General features: G+C 50.9%; 1 protein-coding gene across 6 annotated transcripts in view; it reads left to right on the top strand.

Moving 5' to 3' along the window:
• The window catches only part of SUSD6 (sushi domain containing 6), a 94,638-nt gene extending 74,852 nt beyond the window's left edge, over window positions 1–19,786 (top strand). For all 6 annotated transcript variants that reach the window (XM_010846689.1, XM_010846688.1, XM_010846691.1 and 3 more), the window contains 4 exons: window positions 9,943–10,140; window positions 11,128–11,266; window positions 13,506–13,924; window positions 15,964–19,786. In XM_010846689.1, the coding sequence (XP_010844991.1) occupies window positions 9,943–10,140; window positions 11,128–11,266; window positions 13,506–13,924; window positions 15,964–15,989 (782 nt within the window). In that variant the 3' untranslated portion in view covers window positions 15,990–19,786. The remainder of the gene's footprint in view (window positions 1–9,942; window positions 10,141–11,127; window positions 11,267–13,505; window positions 13,925–15,963) is intronic.
• Window positions 19,787–20,700: the final 914 nt, after the last annotated feature.

Below are 20,700 nucleotides of genomic sequence, written 5' to 3'. Positions count from 1 at the left end.
CACAGTGGGGCAGGGGGCTGGCATATTACTGAGCTGGAGGAGGGGACAGCAGGCAAGCCAGAGTGCTCATCCTACTCCTCTCACTGCCTGTCCCTCTCCAGACATCAAGAAATTTCTGAAGCAATCCCTTTTCTTTGCTGGAGTCTTTGCCCTACCCTATTCCAAAAACCACAGGTAAGAAATTAGTTTACATTTGTACAAATCAGTTTACATTTACAAATCACATTTATAGTGTGAATAATAAATGTAAAGAATTTAAAGAAAGTGCCTACTGTGTGCCAGGCATGATGCAAGACACTTTTAGGTACATAGTTTCATCCATCCCCTTAAGCACTTCACGAAGGTGAGTATTGGCTGCTAGGAAGTAAGGCCCAGGAGAGGGCAGGCCCCCAGGTCAAACCCTGATTCACCATCAGACCACGCTGTGACTCTGCATGGCCCGATTCTGGTGGCTGGGAGTGTATTTTCACGGGGAGATGGCAGTTTAGAGAACATGAGATGTCCCATGCCGAGGGCGTCTCCCTGCTAGAAACCACGCAGCTCAGATTAGGATGGAGCCCAAGGTCTTTTAACTGAGATCACACACCTGGTCTCAGGGCTTAATGAAGCACAGGTTCTTGACGTCTGATTGCAGAAAGAATTCAGTGAGAGACAGAGTGATAGGTAAGAAGTAGATTTATTTACAGAGAGACACAGTCCACAGACAAGAGTGTGGGCCATCTCAGAAAGCGAGACTCCAAAATGTGGTGTGGTTATACTTTGTATGGATTGGCTGATTTCATAGATTAATAAGTGGGAGGGTTATTCCAACTGTTTTGGGGAAGAGGGCGGGGATTTCCAGGAACTGGGCCACCACCCACTTTTCAGCTTTCTATGGTTGGCCTCAGACCTGTCATGGCCTTGGCCGGTGTGTCAGTTAGCTGATGCGTTACAGTGAGTGTATAAAGAGGCTCAGAGTCTCCTGGAAGTTTTGTCTTCCACCATCTTGGGCCTTGTTAGTTCTAACCAGTTTTTTGTTGTGTCCTATGACTATGTCATTCTAAACATTGTGCCCTGCCTGCCAACTTCCCTCCTGTTTCAGCTGTTATCCGCTCCTGATTCATCTCAAATCAGAAACCATGTGACCCTTTGCATTTAAAAAGACAGTGCCTTGAAATGTGGGCAAAATTTTGTAGGTGAAGTCAGTTTCTGTCAGTTTCTGTACTGAGATCTGGGAATACAAGAAGCAGAACAAATGCTTACCCTACAGCTTGGGTATGTGGGTGGGTTAGTGGAGAGGTGGGGTGGACCGACCTGTGAGAAAATAATTGCAGAGACAACAGTACAGCCAGTGCTTTATGGGGAGGCAGGAAGATGTGTGGAGAAAAGAGGAGGGTGATAGAGCTGCTGTTTATTGACTGCTTGGTGTGTGAGAGGCATGATTGTGATGAATCTGCACAGCGCCCACGAGGTACACACCTTTACTGTCCCCCTCTTACAGGTGAGGGAACTGGGGAATGGGAAGACCCGCCCAAGCCCACGCAGTGGGGAACTGTCCTAGCTCACCCGGCTGCTCTCACTGTAGGCCGGGGGTAGGCTCTGCCCGTGCCGCTTAGTTCTCTTTGGGACGGTGTCCTGGGCAGGCGACCTGGGAGCCGAGTCTTGACAGTTGGGTGGGGCTCCAGCTGACCCTTTGTACTTTCAGGTCAGGCTTTCCAGGCCAAGGAGCAGCACTGCTTCCTTCAGAACAACTTTGGTGGCCACTCTCAGATGACAGGAGTTTTCATGTTTGGGGCAAGGTGCCATAAAGAAAATGTTCTTCCTTCTTGTAGGCTCTGACCTGCCGGCTGGCATGTCCCCTCTCCTGTGAGGTGAGGGGAGTGAAAGATGCAGGCCTGAAGCAGGAGGGACAGCCTCTGAAGCTGGACCTGCTTGTGAGCCTCAGTCCCCTGGAGCGGGGCTTGGGCCGGGCCTCTGCGAGAGGGCAGCCTGAGCCATGGTGGCTTCTGCTGCTGCTCACCCCCACTTGCTCTGGAACCACACCCTGGGAAAGGCTGGAGCGCCCGCAGCTGGCCCTCCCCCGCGTTTGGGAAGTTCTCATGAGAAAAGGGATCCTGGCTGGACAATGGGCTTCCTGTCTGACCGCTGGGAAGGTTTGTCTCAGAGGAGAGGAAGGTTGCAAATGGCATGAGAAATCATCTCTTCCCTTTCGTTGCATGCTGCCTGTTTTAGACTGGTGACTAGTTTGACTAGGGGATCAGGAAGGCAGAGCGCGGGGGAAAGAGATGGACAGAAGCAGCCCCTGGTTCTCTCTGGAGGAGCCAACCTCCTCTGGCCTGGTTCTCCACCCCCGCCGTGCGCCCAAGGTGGGACTCTGCCCTGACATGGCTGCGGGCGCTTCTGCACAGATAGGACGCTTCTCCTCGAGCCTCCCACACGGTGCTCAGTTCAGAACTGGAGTGGCTGCAGGACTAACAGGAGAGGAATCTCAGGGGGCGATGAGGCTGGCCATCCACCCAACTTGACGCAGGTTTACAAATGGCAGACAAGACCTCAGAGGCCTTCTGGTTCAGCGCCTGCATGTATGGAAATTGAGACCAGGAGAGACCAGTGTCCACAGGCAGCACACAGATCGCCTTTGTCACTGGGCTCCCCTCCTTGTGGCTCACTTTCTCAGGTGGGCTGTGAGAGGAGAAGCTGGACACAGAACCCTTGTTACTGCCCAGTGCCATGGAGCGGAAGCCAGCCTTCCTGGGTTCAGATCTTTACTCGCCGGGTGACCGTGACCAAGTTTTTTAAGCTCTCTCACTCCATCCATTTGCTCATCTGTATAATGTTATAACAATACGTTTCTTATAGGGTTTTTGTGAAATTTGAATGTGTTAAGACATGTAAAGTGCTTAGACTGATACTTGGCATATAGTAGGTGGTCAGTGAATAGGAGGAGCCTGGTAGGCTACAGTCCATGGCATCGTGAAGAGTCGGACACAACTGAGCGACTTCACTTTTCACTTTCGTGCATTGGAGAAGGAAATGGCACTCCAGTGTTCTTGCCTGGAGAATCCCAGGGACAAGAGCCTGGTGAGCTGTTGTCCATGTGGTTGCACAGAGTCGGACACGACTGACATGACTTAGCAGCAGCAGCAGTGAATAGGAGCTGTTATTACTGAGATTTCTAAGGGAGGCCTTAGAAGAAACCTTTATACCACAGTGAGATGTGGTAACCCAACCACTACGCCCACCCCGACCCCAGCCCCTTGCATTTGTCTGTAATACCCAGTTCCAGCTTCCTTGAGAGGCTTTCTTGAGGAGAATCACCTCCCTGTTGAACTAGCGAGCTCACACCTTTCCCAGAGCAGCGAGATGTTCCAGAGGTCCAGGCCTAGTCCATTGGGGGATGGACTGGTACCTCGCCTCCTCTGCAGGTCTGCCTAGACTTCTCAGTCAAGCCTGCAGCTCAGGAGCCAAGCGCCTGTTGAGTCATTTAGAGATGAGCGGCTCGGAGGAAATTACTCAACTCAGCCAAGGCTCATTGTTTTTAATCGGTAAAATGGAAAAAAAAAATTAAGCCTCATTGTTTTTAATCTGTAAAATGGAAAAAAATATAGTACCTGCTTTGTGTAAAGAGAGAGCTCAGAAGAGTGCCTGGCACAGGTAATAATGCTTTTCGCAGTAATTATTATTTTCCTAGTCTTACATCCAAAAAGAAATTTGCACATTTGAATACCTTTCCCAACCCCTACTCCCCGTTTTGCCTTGCTTTCTCTCTGGCTCTCTCTATTCCTAACAGAGCCTTGAGGGCTAGAAATAGAAATTAAACCTTCGTGTATTGAGAAAGGGTTTTGAAAGCAAGCATGTCAACAGTGCTTTAAAGAACAACCTGAGGGACCCTGAGTGCTCCACGGCATCTTCATCTGCTATTTACCCTCCGGTCTCACACCTAGTGGTGTGGTCTGAACCCTTCCTTCTGTTCTCAGACCCCCATCATTTGTGCCATCAGTACAATGGCCACTAGCCTCGAGTGACTGTTGAGAACTTGAAATGAGATTTGTTTGACCTGAAATGTGCCATAATTGTAGAAAAGAGTATTATCAAATATCTCATTAATAAATTTTTATATTATGTATTGAGATAGCAAACGTGTATTTTGCATATTTTGGTTAAATAAAATATATCATTAAGATTAATGTGACTAAGAAAAATCTAAAATCACCTCTGTGGCCGCATTGTATTTCTGGGGGACAGTATTGTGCTCGGTGTTTGCTTCCCATCCATTCCTTCCTCCCCTTTCTATTTTTTTGCACCTGCTTCTCTTTGCCTGGGCCCTCACCTTCCTCTGGTTGCCAGCAGTTCTCAGATGAACAGAAAAGATGTCCCTGCTCAGAAGGACACCCAGGGCCAATAGAAGAGCTCAGCTTTGAGCAATTTGCTTCTTTCATTTACATGAGAGTTAGCCCTGCATGTCTGTGTCCTGTCGACTGTAATCTTTCTGAGGGTTTGGTCCTGTCACGCTTAGCTCTGTGGCCCTGCTAGAGCATCTTAGGAGGAGGGGTGCTCTGATTGTGTGATGGAGTTACAGCCACGCAGGGACACGTGTGTGTGATGGAGTTACAGTCACACAGGGACACGTGTGATACCGCCTCTGCTGCGTTCCTTGGTGACCACAGCTGCTGTGTTGATGTGCTGGGTTTGGGGGAACCACTTTGTTCTCCTCTGAATTCCTAGAAAAGTTTTCTCTGGCCATCCTTTCTTTCAGCACCTTCACTAAGCACCTATTTCTCTGTGCCCATTGTGTTATAAATGCCACTACACTGGTTTTAGTGTAAAACGACATTATTTCAAACCTGCAAGTGGATACTAAACACAGTTTCTTAAGCCCAGGCACTTAAAGTCACAAAAGAATCAGACGCGACTGAAGCAACTTGGCACGTACGCACGATGTGAGGGAGTTGGTGGGGGGTGTTGTTTTGTATTTTGTTGGGGTATAGTTACTTTACAATGTTGTGTTTCTGCTGTACAGTGACGCGAATCAACTATATGTATACATATATCCCCTCTTTTTTGAATTTCCTCCCCATTTAGGTCACTACAGAGCATTGAGTAGAGTTCCCTGTGCTATGCAGTGGGTTCTCATTATCTATTTTATACATATTTGTGGGAGTTTAGGGTTTTCTTGATGACTGACATCAGATGGAAGTCTCTTCTGTTGAGTCTTTTTAACTGAACTAGGTATTTGCATTCTGCTTCCCTTCCTCAAGCTGATCTTCACCATCCCTGCCCTCCACACCTCATTTTAAAAGGGGCTCTTGGAAGGAAAGTTATGACCAACCTAGATAGCATATTCAAAAGCAGAGACATTACTTTGCCAACAAAGGTCCGTCTAGTCAAGGCTATGGTTTTTCCTGTGGTGATGTATGGATGTGAGAGTTGGACTGTGAAGAAGGCTGAGCGCCGAAGAATTGATGCTTTTGAACTGTGGTGTTGGAGAAGACTCTTGAGAGTCCCTTGGACTGCAAGGAGATCCAACCAGTCCATTCTGAAGGAGATCAGCCCTGGGATTTCCTTGGAAGGAATGATGCTAAAGCTAAAACTCCAGTACTTTGGCCACCTGATGCGAAGAGTTGACTCATTGGAAAAGACTCTGATGCTGGGAGGGATTGGGGGCAGGAGGAGAAGGGAACAACAGAGGATGAGATGGCTGGATGGCATGACTGACTCGATGGACGTGAGTCTGAGTGAACTCTGGGAGCTGGTGATGGACAGGGAGGCCTGGCGTGCTGCGATTCATGGGGTCGCAAAGAGTTGGACACAACTGAGCAACTGAACTGAACAGTGTGTTAAACTCGACACTTTGACTCCAAGGCCATTCCTGGAGCTTCTTTTGATTCATTTGTTATGGAATCTTAGAATTTGTTTTGTCTCTGATTCCTCGCTTCCTCTTAAAAGTCTGGTCCCCAGAACAGCAGAAGAAAATCACATTATCTGAGGGCTGATTGGGGGCTCTTATTGGTTTCTGCTCTTGGTTTAGGCTCAGGGATGGGAGTACCAGCCAGATCATTCTGCCTCCTCTCCGTCTGCTGCCTCCCCATCTGGTCTGTGTCTCCTGCTTCATGACAGCTGTGCCCTGGGCACTCCACAGGCACCCTGAAGAATTACCTTGCTGATTCCTGTGCTCATGGGAGGCCAAAAAAAGTGGCTATAAGAGATAATGGGAAGCAGAGAAGGAAGCTAAAGAGAGCTAATTGATTTTTTTTTTTCTGTAAAATTTCTATCTTCTGGCTTTCTCCCTCTTCTTTTTAAAATTATGCAGCTTTGCCAAATCAGATGAGTTCATTGTCTGCTTGGGGCTAAGAACAGATCTTGAAACTCCCTCTGCGGACTTGGGGTTGTCAGAGAGAGCAAGCCTGATGCACAGATTAAGTCAGCCTCTTGCCCAGAACAGTGGCTCCCGGAAGCCACCGAGTGATTTATTTGATCCTCCTCATGTTCTTCCCAGTCCTTTGACGCCCAGGCGTCCCTGAGACCCTCTCCCAACGCCTGCTCCCTGCCAAGGTGCTCCCACTCTGCTTTCTGATTGGGCAAGAGGGCTGTATTTTTTTCCTTATGTTCTTGGCATCTTAAAACAATCCTGCCTTTTTCTGATTTTTCCTTCTGAGACCTCCTTATTTCTTCCTTGGACTTGGGGCGGTCCCTTCGTGATGCTGAGGCTGTTCTACCCTAGTTTGTCTCTTTTGTATGGTCCTCATAGAATGTTTTAATCCAGTTTATTTCCCCATGCGAGGGTGGCTCTACTGCTGACCTTCTCCAAAGGTTTTTTCCTCCTCTCTTTGACTTACATCAAAGTCAGCTCTTCTTGTGATTTCACCCATTGAATATGGTATGAACACCTCCTATTGTAGCCAGGGCCCCTCTGCAAAATGGTTTCTTCACAATATTATTACTTCTACTACTACTGTTACCATTATTTTATTTATTTATTTATTTGGACAAATTTTCTCATGCAGTCAAGCTAACCTAGGCTACCTGATGTTCTCTGGGCTTAATCTACACTTTGCTGCTTTGGAGCATTCGATTCAAACCGCCACCTCCTTTCCCGCTGAAATCAAGCCCCATTGAAAATGCCGCTTCCTTCAGTAGCCATTCCTGGCCCTTCCCCACACAAGGTTGATCTCTCCTGCTCTGAACTCCCCCTCTTGCAGCACTAATCTCATTCTTTGACATGTATAGGGTAAAATCTGTGTGGAGTATCTCTGGGAAGAAGCACTGAGTGACTGGGAAAGAGGGCTTACTTTTCTGTGTTCACCCTCCTACTTTTTGAATTTTTTTCTAGGTATATATTTCCTATAATTTTTTTTTTACCCCTCCGAAGGTGTTATTTACATAACAAAGAACCAATCTGTAAAACTTGAGAAGAAAATATTGGAGAGTATGTTTAGAAGAGTTTCCTAAACATACTCTCCAAAATGTGTCACGACATAAAACTCAGAAGCCATGAAGAAAGAAGCTTTTAAAATACACATGTGGACTTATTTGTCATACCCCTGTTTGGCTACAAGTACCCGGAGTGCTTGGGCTTCCCTGATGGCTCAGTGGTAAAGAATCTGCCTGCAGTGCTGGAGATGCAGGCTTGATCCCTGGGTTGGGAAGATCCTCTGGAGGAGGGCATGGCAACCCATTCCGGTATTCTCACCTGGAGAATCCCATGGACAGAGGAGCCAGGTGGGCTACAGTCCGTGGGGTCACAGAAGACAGATAGGACTGAGCAGCTGAGCACACATGCGCCTGCAGTGTGTATCTTTTTATCCTTTTTCAGAGCAGAGCACAGTGATCCCTGCCCAGTCATCAGTAAATATTAGTGAACCGGAATGAATTGTACGTAGCGTCTTTGTAGACCTCACTTTTGGTACTGATGCAGTGAGTGCCAGGTGATGTCCAGGGTCCTCTCAGGGGTTCCGTGACGATGTGGGCTTTTTGGGCAGAAGTGCCCAGCAGAGCCGGAATGACTTGAGAATCAGCAGTCCTTCCCCTGGGACTGTCCTCCCCCGCACACTGGACCTGTGTGAGTCCTGCCTGCTTTTGGGAGCTGCTGTCAGATGCTCACCATTAATTACACTGAGGAAATGAACCAATTAGACACAATCTGGAGAGAGCCAGGCGATCTCTGGCAGGCTTGTTGCCCTGAACAAAAGAGGGAGAGTGTACAAGGTAAAGTGGTTTGCTGAGCTTCCTTTGGCAGTCCAGCTGGCCAGCTCTTTGAGTACCTTGGCCAGAGTTTAGAGAGGCACCAGGAGAGGTGTGATGCCTGTGTCTGCCTCCTGTTCCAGCCTTTGGGCGAGCTGGGTGGCATGGAAAGAGTCTAGAGATGATGGTATGTCCTTAGAGGGCGCTGAGTGGGCTTATTTGGGCTCATATACTAGTTTCAGAGAGGACGTTCAGACTTCTCTGATACCTGTGGACCTACCTCATTATTTTAATAGGTTAAGTAATGGAGTCTTTTCTCTGAATCTCAATGATAAGTAGCCTGAGGGCAGGGAACCATCATCTCTTTTTTTACTTCATATCCCCGCCTCTCCTGGTTGGCAGTCATCTTACATAAGAGCAGTTTGCAGGCTGAAGGGAAGTGGTATTTATTTGGTGAGAGTGGTGGGCATTCCCATGAAGGGAGAGTACCTTATCTCAGACAGTCAGAAACTCGGTCTATTAGAGGAAGTGAAAAACAGAAACCCAGCGGGTCTTATTTTCATATTGATGTCCTGGTGATATCTTGATGGGGACAGGGTATCTGTCAGCAAAATCTAAAGTCCTTTGGAGACTTTCATCTTTCCTGCATTAGTAAGGCTTGGGGTAAGCTGAAGTTTGTGGGTGCCTGGCCATCTGCCAGCATATCTTCTTCCAAACAGTGATCCCTGAGGGAACCTGTTGTCCCCTTCCTGTTTTTGCGAGGCACACCCCTTGATCTATTGCCTGGGGACTTGGGTTCTGCAGTGTCCATCCAGATGCTTCACGTCCTCCCCAGGCCTTGGAATTGGAGGCCGCCTTCTCCCTGGGCCGCTCCAGGGAGCTTGTTACCGCAGCTTGTCTCCATCCCAGTTCTCCCAGCACTTAGTACAGTTTGCCATTTTCCTTGTTCAGAGGGAGGTAACCTTGACATACACAGTTCTTAAAGGCCCGCTCACTCCTGGAGTGGAAGCAGTGTCTGCTGGTGGGAAGAGCAGGTTTTGAATCAGGAGACCCAGCTCTGTTCCCCGGTCTGCCCTTGACTCTCTCTGCCTTACACTTGGCTCAAAGTCATTTAACTTTTGTGGACCAGTGTCCTCATCGTCAAAGGGGAGGCATGATGACTACTCCACAGAGATTTTAAAACTGAGCAGACCTACCTCAATGAAAAATACATTCTTCACTGTAGGATGGAGTTGAGTGATGCCAGTGACCACGCAGTTCAGGGAATGCATGGTGCCGGGGGCTTGGGAAGCCTCCCAGGAAACGCATCAGAAGCCAAGAAGGCACATTTTATCACACAGAGGAGTCCTTTCTGATCCTGATCTGGAAACAAAGCTAACATTTCCCCCGTGCAGGTTACTGGTGTTTTACCACCTGTCACTTGGTTTCATTGTGTTCCAGTAGGTTTTATTAAAACTGTATTACACACTAGGTCTCTGTGAATCTAGCTTGGTCAGACTACTGTTGAGTGAAGGATGCGGTTCTCTGCAGGCAGTAGGGAGGGGGAGGGAAGGGGTGGGGGCGTGGTGTTGGCAGCCCGGCTTCCCCTGTTGCCAGGGCGCCTCCTTCTGTCTTTGGCAACCTGATCTTCCAGTGTTCCGGCAGCAGCCTTTCCAAGGGTCTGGCGCTCTGCTCCTGAGGTGTTTCCTACCGAGGCCTTCAGCACTGCCCCTCTCTGTGTTGCCAACGGCACTCCCGCTGGAAAACCTCATCAAGGTACCTCCTCTCTCTCCATCTCTGCAGTGTGTTCCCTGCCACCGGAGCCAGAGAATGGTGGCTACATCTGCCACCCCCGGCCCTGCAGAGACCCCCTGAACTCCGGCAGCGTCATTGAGTACCTGTGTGCCGAAGGCTACATGTTGAAGGGTGACTACAAATACCTGACGTGTAAGAATGGCGAGTGGAAACCAGCCATGGAGATCAGCTGCCGTCTCAACGAGGGTCAGTTTGGCAAGCGAGAGTGGGGTACTTGCTGCTGGGCTCCTGCTTCCCTTCGGGCTCCCAGGCAGTGGCACGCACTCACTCCAGAGGGCCCTGTGCTGTGGGGGGCAGTGTGGTCCCTCTGGCACCCTGCAGCCTCCCCTCCTCTGGGGTTCACGTCTCGGTTAGACATTTGGATTGCTGATGCGTGTCCCGCGGCGTTTCAGCTGAGCCACTGAGGCGTCTGCTGTGCGATGCAAAGTCCCTTGATGCTCTAGCCCAGGGCTGGTGACCTCTGGCTGTGTTCTGCTAACACAGGGGCACAATGCGGGCACCTTCTGTAGTGTCTGTGGTATATTTTTTTCCCCTGAATGGAAGGGCGCTGTTTTGTTACGGAGCTGCAGTCCAGCTGGACAGGAGCACGCTCACCCTCAGCCTCCTCCTGTCGTACATGACATGAGGTCCAGCCTCCTGAGGAAAGTGTGTGACATGCAGCCATCTCTGGGCTTTTCACTCCAGTTTCAGGACTGTGACACTCTGGAGAAGGGTGGGGACCGGCCTTAGATATACAGCTAAAGATGCAGGACCTTAGAACAGAGGGTTATTACAGCCCTGTTTTTATAAAGTTTGCTGCCACATGGGCGGAACTTTAGATGGTGGAAAGATGTGTGCTTTTGAATGGTTCATGTCTTTGAACCTGCTGTTGAGGACTGGATCAGCTTGGGTTTATAAAGGTAAGATCTCTAGGGTTAAGTGAATTTAGGTGTTAGATGGTCCTCAGCAGTCCAAGGTGAAGGGAATTTTAGTTTCAGGAACAGAATAGGGAAATGTCCGTTTTCCTTGACATAAAAGCCATTTGGCTCTGCACTGTTGCTCCAAAAGCGACCCTGGCCATACCTAGCACGTCTCACTGGGGCACCATGCAGGGGGCCTTTGAAGGTCAGCCATGAGGCTCGCGTTCCATGTGTCTGGGTACAAAACACTGGTGATGATGGCTTGTTTCCATAGACAAAGATATCCACACTTCGCTCGGGGTCCCCACGCTGTCCATCGTGGCTTCCACTGCCAGCTCCGTGGCGCTCATTCTCCTCCTCGTGGTGCTGTTTGTGCTGCTGCAGCCAAAGCTGAAGTCTTTCCATCACAGCCGGTGAGCCCAGTGGCGGTGGCAGCAGGCGTCACTGTTGGGGGCTGGCCCTGGACTGGCAGAGGGGTGCTGGTGGGCTTGCTGGCCTCTGCTGGTCCATGTGTGCCCAGGGAAAGGGGAGGGCCCTGCGTGTGTTAAACTTCCAGGTGTACCAGGCAGTGTGCTTTTGCTTCACATCCATCATCGTAATCCTCACAGGATCATTGCAGATTAGGAAATTGAGGCTCAGAGAGGTAAAAGTCAGAGAGGGTCATCCCTCTAGGTCAGGGGAGCCCCCCCCCAGTCCCCACCTCTGGGCCACAGACCAATAGCTCCTGTTAGGTCAGTGGCAGTGTTAGATTAGAGATAAGGTGCACAGTAAAAGTGATGCACTTGAATCTTCCCCAAACCACCCCCTGACACACCTCTGTCTGTGGAAAATTATCTTCCACAACATCAGTTTCTGGTGCCAAAAAGGTTGGGTGCCACTGCTCTAGGTGACTACAGAGCTGAGACTTAAACCCCAGTCTCCCACTCCAGTGCCGTTTTATTTCTGCTATGTCAGTGGTTCTCACATGTGGTCCCGGCAGCAGCAGCATCACCTGGGAACCTGTTAGGAATGCAGATTTGCAGGCCCCACCCAGACTGACAGAATGAGAGGCTCTGCCTTTCGTCAGCAGTCCAAGCGGTTCTGGGGCAGGCTCGTGTTTGCAGGCCGCTGCCCTGTCTCCCTGGTCCCCACTCCTGGATGCACAGAGAGGCTCCAGTGGGGAACTAAACACAGGCGCCAGCACCTGGGCCTCCATCCCCAGATTTATTTGGTTTGGGGTGGGAGCCTGTGTATAAAAGTGATCCAGAAAAAAGGTATTTGCACGGCTGAATCTCCCAAACATAATGTCGAGTAAAATACAAAACCACACACGCCTATTCTCACACAGACACACACATTTATTATCTCTATCTCATTCATAAAAGGTCACAAAACCTCAAAACTAAACAATGTTGAAGAATTCATGCTTAGGCATTAACGTTACTAAAATAAAAGTCAAAGGAATGATTTTAATGTAAGTTAGGATAGTGGTTACTTTTGGTGGTGAGGTGATAGGAATGGTCATGGTTATACACTGGCATTATTGTTTAGTCGCTCAGTCATGACTGACTCTTTGCGACCTCCTGGACCACCAGGCTCCTCTGTCCGTGGGATTTTCCAGGCAAGATTATTGGAGTGATTTACCATTTCCCTCTCCAGGGGATCTTCCTGACCTAGGGATCGAATCTGCTTCTCTGCATCTTCTACACTGCAAACAGATTCTTTACTGCTGAGCCAGTAGGGAAGCCCATACACTAGCATTACCTTTGGAATAAATCAGGTATACATTTTTCTGTGTTTTATTTCTGCTGTGTCAGTGGTTATATTAAAAAAATCCACAGGGTTTTTTTAAGTTTACAAAATTAAAAAAATAAAAGGCAAGTAAAGTGACTTGAGTCAAAAGAACAGAATTCTTCCTTCAGTTTTCGAGTCCAGTGTCCCATTTCAAGATCACGGTGTTTCTTTTCCTTCTCCTCTTTTTAAAAGGACCTTTATGGAGATGTAATTTGCTTCCCTGGTGGCTCAGCAGTGAAGAATCCACCTGCCAATGCAGGAGACGCAGATTTAATTCCTGGGTTGAGGAGATCCTGGAGGGGAAATGGCAACCCAGTCCAGTGTTCTTGCCTGGGAAATCCCGTGGACAGAGGAGACTGGTGGGCTCCAGTCCACAGGGTCGCAAAAGGGTCAGGGACGACTTAGCAACTAAACAACGAGTGTACGTGCCACACCGTGTGCCCGCTGGAAATGTACAGGCAGGTGTGTTCACAAGTACACGCAGCCACCGCTCTTCCACTTTCCTGGCTTAGCTGTGCTGAGCCCGTGGCTTTATTTCTGAGTCTCGAGCTTCCTGGTTTTTGCACAGGACCAGAGGGCCAGGTGCCTGTATACCCAGAGGCTAGTAACATAGTCTCTGGAAGCAGGTGGAATGGGTGCACATCCTAGTTTCCTCCCTTACCAGCTGTGTGCCTGGGCAGGTTGCTTAGCTCCTCGGAGCCTCATCCACGTTCTTGGTGAGGGACTCAGGTGAGGATGCAGTGGGGTGAGTGTATAAAGCCCTAGTGCCGTGCCTGGTACATAGTAAGCCCTCAGAAACGGTTGGTATTGTTGGTACTGTGATGCCTACTTGTGTGCATGTTCTGATTCTTCCTTTGTCCTTTCCTTCTCCGGACGCAGGCGTGACCAGGGAGTGTCCGGGGACCAGGTCTCCATCATGGTGGACGGAGTCCAGGTTGCGCTCCCGTCGTATGAGGAGGCTGTATACGGCAGTTCCGGTCACTGTGTGCCGCCAGCAGACCCCAGAGTGCAGATTGTGCTGTCAGAAGGGTCTGGGCCCAGCGGGAGGAGCGGGATGAGGGAGCCGCACCCGCAGGACCAGGGGGCCTGTTCTTCTGCAGGCAGCGAGGAAGAGGCCCCGGGCCAGTCTGGACTGTGTGAAGCCTGGGGCTCTCGGGGCTCAGAGACTGTGATGGTGCACCAGGCAACCACCTCTTCCTGGGTGGCCGGTTCAGGGAACAGCCGAGCGGCACACAAAGAAGCCCCGGATTCAGAGAACAGTGACATACAGAGCCTCGCGTCAGAGGACTACACAGATGGTAGGTGGTCTGTGCCGGTGCCCAGGGCCCTTGCTGGGAGTGAGGAAGGGCAGTGAGCCTTTCTAATCATTGGTGTGCCTGGGGCAAAGGATAGTACCTAGGGGATTATCGTACAAAATAGGATTTTACCCTAGGTGGGCCTTTGGGCTCTGTATTGGGAGACTTTTTGCTATTGTCTGTGAGTCTTAATAGGTTTGGAGTCTCTGAAACTATTCATGGCCTCAGGGAAATACTAAATCAAAGGGCAGACAGCCAGTTGGAGGTGGAAGTGGGGCCTGTCCTCTTGTTATAATTCTTATGTTCCTGAAAGGACAGGAATGACAAGGAGGTGTGGGGTCTTAGAAAAACTGGAGCCTGTATCTCTGCCAGAGCATTCTGCTGCTTCATTCTAACCAGGAGCATGTCAGCTCCTGTGCTGTTTGGTTTTCTTGCACTACCTCAGGTCAGACCTCACGGTGATCCTGAGAAGTAGGTGTTGTAACCAACACCAATTTACAGATAGGGAAGCTGAGGCTCCAAGAGGGTAAGTCTTGGTAAATGGCTGAATTGGGATTTGAAGCCAGATGGATCTGCTCCCAAGCCTGTATCATAATCCATGGTGCCATATTGCCTCCCAGGTAACTCCGGGGCCTTTGTGGTAAAGCCGTCAGAGGATGAAATTGGTCCCTCCTGACACCTCTGCCTTTACTGGAGCCTGGAGCATCAAACACTGGGATTGACTCTTGTCACTTTAAAAACCATCTTTACATGAAATCCCACTGTGGTTCAGGATGCAGAATAAACCTAGATGTTTCCCTTTAGAAAGTCAGGACTTCCATGCTTACCAATCCCGTTCCCCCCCCGCCACTGCCCCCCGACCCCTCTGCCAAAAGTGCTTTAGAGCTCTCCCCTTCCTGCGAGTCCTGGCCACAGTTAGTGTCTAAGGTTTAGAATATCTGAAAGCCAAGAAGTTCGAAATTTTTAAGTGCAGATCAGGTTTCGGGTTTCCTGAGTATCACCAGTATGCCTCCTATTATCTTGGTGGGATGTAGAGCTAGGAAGGGGCCATTAAATCCTTGGGCCAGATTTAAAGTTGGAAGCCAGTGGCCCCAGGGCAGCCAGCTGTACATGCTGTGTGTCTGCGTGTACTGACGTAGACCTCAGCCCCTGTCCTTCATAAAGAGCCCAGGGGTGCCAGCTCTTCTCCCTTCTCCTTGTCCCTGGCTTTGTTCCACGTGTTGAACAAGCATTATTCAGACAGAGCCCATCTTGTGCCTGGTGTTGGATTAGGTTTCAGGTGCGATGGAAAGAACCACAAAACATGCTGTCTGCATGCATGGACTGTCAGTCAGTTGGGAAGATGGAGCATATACCTGAGAGTTAGAGAAAAAAATGGAACCAAATGGTAGGGTCCATGTCAGAATATTGTTGTTCGGTTGCTGTCGTGTCCGACACTTTGCCACCCCATGGACTACAGCACGCCAGAGTCCTCTGTCTTCCATATCTCCCAGAGTTTGCTCAAATTCATGTCAGTTGAATTAGGTATGTCAGAATGAGGGGTGTGCAAAACCAGACACAGAGGTTATTGAGTTGGTTGCAGGTTAAGCCCAAGTTATCTGGGGCAGACAGTTGTGCAGGAAGCCAGGCCCTTCAGATATCAGTCTAGCCCAGGTGACGTGTGAGATGACTTGAGACCCAGAGAAGGGGATTGATTTACTCAGAATCACACAGCTGAAGGATGGCTTTAAGAAGGAGGTGAGACTTACCAGGGCTCAGTAGCCTCATAAGATGAGAATAAGGGTAGAAAGAGAAGCAACTAAACCATCAGCATCCAAGCAGAGGAGGGTGCAGGGTGGCAGGGCCAGAAAGGGTTTGAATACTGGACTGGCTGTTCAGGTTTTCTCACACAGACAGACGGAGAGATGAGCAGGAAGGCCTGGAGAAGGGGCGAGGGGTTTAGACTAGCTAGGAGTGTGCGAGGGGCCCCCGCAGTGGGGTGAGCTGCGCTGCCGTCACCCACACGGGTAACCACTCTGCTTTCTGTCTTCCTCCGCCCGCAGATATCCCACTGTTGAAAGAAGCATGAGGGCTGCCACGGGCTTCTCTCCTCTCTGCCCTTCCTCCTCTCCCTGTGGGTTTGAGCACCACGTCCTCCAGCCGCCCTGCCCGGAGACTTGAGCTGCCCACCTGTGTGTCTGTATCTCCGCACCTCTGAGGGCCCACAGGCCCACTTCGCTGGAAACTCCAGGAAGAATCTCGCCATCTGCCTGCTGGACGGCTGGAGGAGCTGGCTCCCTGTGCGCCCCAGCTTTTCCACCTGTGTCGGGGACGTTATCTGAACGTGTGGGTTGACCCCTTCCCTCCCCGGAGCCCTCCAGTCCCCTGCAGCCAGCTCCTGGGTGGCAGCCCCCCGGCTCCCGTGGCCCGAGCGCGCCGTGTTTACTTGTGCCTTCCTCCCCCCGGTCCGGTCTCCCTGTCACGCGGGCTGGTTGCTGTCCTACAAGCCTTCACGGCTGCGCTGCTGCTCCCCCAGGGGGGCCAGGCCTGGGTCTGGCCCATTTGCTTTGGAGACTGGCACCACTGCCCTTAGCAGGAGCAGATCCCAAAGTGGCTTCAGGTGGGGCCAGAGTGTGGGGCCCTGGGCCTGCCATTGGCTGACAGCAGTGGTGCGCTGCCTCGACTGAGGACGGAGGCTGTGAAAAGTCACCCCGCAGCCATCCTCACTCCAGCTGTCTAGCTCAGAGGTGGCGGCTCCTGGCCCTGGTGAGTTTCTGAGAAGCGTCCAGAAGATCCCAAGGGAGGGAAGGAAGGTGGCTGTTAATGATTTGTCTTCCTAATATGCAAGTCCTCACTTCCTGCTTCCAGCATCTGGCCTTCCTGGCCTTGTTTTTTTTTTCTCTTTCCCTGGAGCCTAAGGGGAAGGTTCCTGCTGCCTCCTGGGTGTGACGCCATGTGGCCCTGGCTTCCTTGCTGGCCAGGGCCAGCGGCGTCCCCCATGGGACGTGAGAGTTCTGAGATGCCGTGGGATGCCCCACTGGTCACTGGCAGTTGGGGGCCAGTGGCCTCGTCCTGGGTTCGTGGTGATGGAAGGGGGCTTGCGGGGCACTGACCGAGCCCCCAGACGGCTGCAGGCAGCTCCGGCCCGGTCCTGAGGGTCCTCGTCACCGCAGTCACGTGCCTTAGTAACTGTGCCCGGGAAGCATGCTGCCGCTTGCTCGCTGCTGCTTCTCCTCCTCCTCCCGCCCTCCCCTGCTGCCTTCCACTCGTCACAGCTGACAGACGACACCCCTGGAGACATCAGCACACACCCCCACCCGCTGCGTGCGCTTGCTGGTGGGGACGGTTTGGGAGCAGCCTGGCTCCAGGGCCCTGGTGTGGAAGGAGTGGCCAGGGCCCTCGCTGGGGCTGCTCCCTCGGCGGGCTGCTGCCTCTTCATGAGATGTGGCATTAGGGAGTGCTTGTTGTTGCTTTTGTTCCTGAAGCGCTGCCCCTCTGCTCCCCGCTGAGCCTGAAAATACTCAAGCCTGGGGCGTTTTCAGTTCCTGACCTACCAGGGTAGCTCCGGTGGCCTTCTCTCAGCCTCCCACCCCCTTGCTCAACACTCGCACTTTATTCCCGCTTATCCTGGCCTCTCACCCCTGTAGTCTTCCTTCCTCTCAGGTAAGGGCAATGCCTGCCGAGCGTTTCTCTCTCTCTCCTTCCCACCTGGTGCCCACAGCCCTGGCCCGCAAGGAGGAGGTGCCTAAGGGAAAGTGCAGAACGGAGTAGGCCTGCCCTTGGCCTCCAAAGAGGCCGTGTCCAGAGATGCGCCTGCCAGCTGTGGCTGGCCCGGGGCCCATCTGGAGGGCAGGGTCCCCACGACCCCAGTCACTTCAGCCCGCACAGGTTCTGCTCCGCCCGTGGTACCCTTGTCTTCCTCCGGAAGGGAGCAAGGCCCGGTAGGGGGATGGGCTGGGGGTGCCTGCAGAGTCTCACTGCTGAGCCCGCAGCTTTCGTTTCCCCATCTTCCAGCACCTGAACTCGCGTCTAGAATATTTTTTTAAACGGGGCTCTTACCCTTTTTTTATATAAATACTCTGGGGGTTTTCCCCATGAGATTGCACTTTTTGTTTGCGGTTTATCCAGCCACAGAGATGATCTGCCTGCCGCTTGAAAAAAATGAAAAAGCCTGCCTTCTGAACCCTTCTTTCACCTTGCCCGCCCACCCTGGGGGGATCACAAGCCCAGACTTGCCACCTGGGAGGGAGGAGAGAAAAGTTGGGAGGCTCCCCTCCCCTGCTCCCCTGTCCCTGGCTTTGATGAAGCCTGACTCCTGGAGGCCCCTGGCATGTGGGTACCGGGCCAGCCTCACCTCCCTGCTTACCCGCCGTGATGGCTTCCCGCAATTAATTCTCGTCTCCCAAATCAGCCATGAACTGCTGTTTCTAGAGCTTCTGGCCCTTGTTTCAGATGTGAAGGATCAGGGCCTCCACGGTGGCCTTGGGGTGGGGGCTGGCTGAGAGACAAGGTGGTGTTGGGGGCCACCAGAGGGGCCTGGAGCAGTGGGGAAAGCTGCCCTGGTGTGGCTTCCCTGCGCTCACCTCTAGGGGAACCCAGCAGAGGACTTGTACAGGAGAACAGTTGGCACCAAAGGACTTTTAAGAAGCGTTTTTTTCTTTTTATTTGCGTACATGGGCTGACTCAATGTAGGTTTTATATCTTGGCAACTTGCAGTCACATTCCAGTGACTTTCAAGGGCCAGTATATGGTGAAAAATCACTTAAATTTTCTAACATTTCCAATGCCTTAGTTCAGCAGGTAGGCTCTATCTTCTGCCATTTTTGAATTTTGTGTGCTGTGTTCCCATTTCACTGGGTGTGAACTGTGAAATGGGCCAAGTCCTGGCCACTTTGTGAGTTCTTCTGGTTTTATAAGGCATTTCAACGTACATCCTCCCAACACTCCATTTGCAAACAGAACTTAACTCCTGTCTCATCCCCATTCTTCCTGCCAGACGCGAAGCTTCATGGAGAAGCTGATGGCCAGACAAAGGTATACTTTTCCTGCTAAGTCAGTGGTGGCACAGGAGCCCTAGCACTTGACCTTTCCCCTCCCCACCCCTGTGGAGCTCAAACCACTGCTTCCCATATAACTGTCACTTCCATTCCCAGGGAGCATCGCTACATAGAGAATGAAAAATGCTGCAGACATTTCTAGATCCTTGCCTGTTTGTTATTTCCCCCCCTCTCCTTGAAAATATAGGGCCCAGAAGGGAAAGGACACAGGCTTGACAGCTTCATTCCAGATGTGCTTGCTGAGGACAGAGTCCAGGAGCTTCCCTGAAGCCTGCCGGGGCTCCTGGCCTTCAGCACAAGGCCTGTTGTTACTGGAGTCCGGTGAGGGGCTCGGAGAGGATTTTGTGTGGCAGGTTTGTAGACCGAGTGGTAGAGTAGCCAGTTCCCCAGAGAGTGAAGGGCAGGCTCAGCTTTCCTGGGAAGCAACTCCTCTTAACCGCCAGTTGAAAATCTAGTAGAATTTTGAACAAGAACCCCAAGGTTGAGCCCTGTGCTAGGAGCTGGGGGATGTGCCTGGGCAAAGCACTTGGACCATCATGCAGGGAGAAGAGAGGGTTGAGGGTGGCCTGGCGGCTCATCACGCCACTATGGAACCTCAGCAACAGTTTCACATGACACGCGCATCATTGACTGTGCAGGATGTCACCCAATCAGTTTGGGTTTGCTTTATTTTATTTTATATATATATTTTTTGGTATCCTGTACATTGCAGTGGGTGTGAAGATAGTATTTTAATATTTGTACAAAGTTTAATTTAATTTTAATTGTTCTCTGTATATAACTGCATTTCTAAATAATAATAATAAAAAAAAAAGTTCTTTTGAAGGCAGTTGTGAGAGATGTGATCCTTCCAGAAAGTTTTTGCAGAAACCCTCCCAGGGGCAGGAACTCATGAAGGGCATGAAAACACCAGCTCTGAGGGGAAGAGATGCCTGATAAGAGGAGACGGGACAGGGAGGTGGTGTGTGGAACAAGGAGGAGGGACCACAAACACCAGTGAAAGCACGTCAGTCCCCTCAGCGTGCCAACCACTGTGCTCAGGCTGCGGTTCAGCAGTGAGCCACATGGTGAGTTGGGGGCCTGCGTGGAATTCCTGTCAGGAAGGAAGACAGAGCAGCAGCCAGTGATGGCCGTGGTGACAGAAGTTATGTTGAGGGGACAGTCAGGAACACCTTATGGATGAAAGGCCATGTAACTGAGAAGAGGGAAGCTAGAACAGTGAGACTGAGGGGCAGGACCCAGCGTCTGTGTGGGCAACAGAAAAGCACTTGGAGTTTGAGAAACCAAAAGGGGTCTAGGGCCGCTGCAGGGGGCTGAGGGCAGAGGGCTCAGGGACCGCTGAAGGAGGCAGACAGAGGCTAATGGTCGGAAACCCTTGCCAGCCATGCTGGGACGTTTCACTTCTTCCTGAGGACAACAGGAAGTGCCCTCCTGGTTTTAATCAATAGAATGACTTAGCTCCACTTTGTTTTCGGAAGCTATCTCTGTCTCTTAAGAAGAATGAATTTACGGGGATAAAAACATACATAAGAGAGAGACCATGTAAGAAGTTGTTGGTTCTGTGGGGAATAAGGTAGTTTGAGCAGCGAGGTGAACAGCAACACCATTCTCTGAGGGGGAGAGGAAGTACTGGAGACCTAGAGCTGAAAGAGCAGGAGGTGAAAAGAGGTCACTGCCAGGTAGGAGAGGTCAACAGTACTCAACAGGTAGTAAGGGTATGAGTAGAAAGATGTACCGGGTACT

Source organism: Bison bison, unplaced genomic scaffold, assembly GCF_000754665.1.
Source record: "Bison bison bison isolate TAMUID 2011002044 unplaced genomic scaffold, Bison_UMD1.0 scf7180017864239, whole genome shotgun sequence".
Lineage (NCBI taxonomy): Eukaryota > Metazoa > Chordata > Mammalia > Artiodactyla > Bovidae > Bison > Bison bison.
The sequence above is the reverse complement of the archived record's forward strand: the minus strand, read 5'-3'. Positions and strand labels throughout refer to the sequence as shown.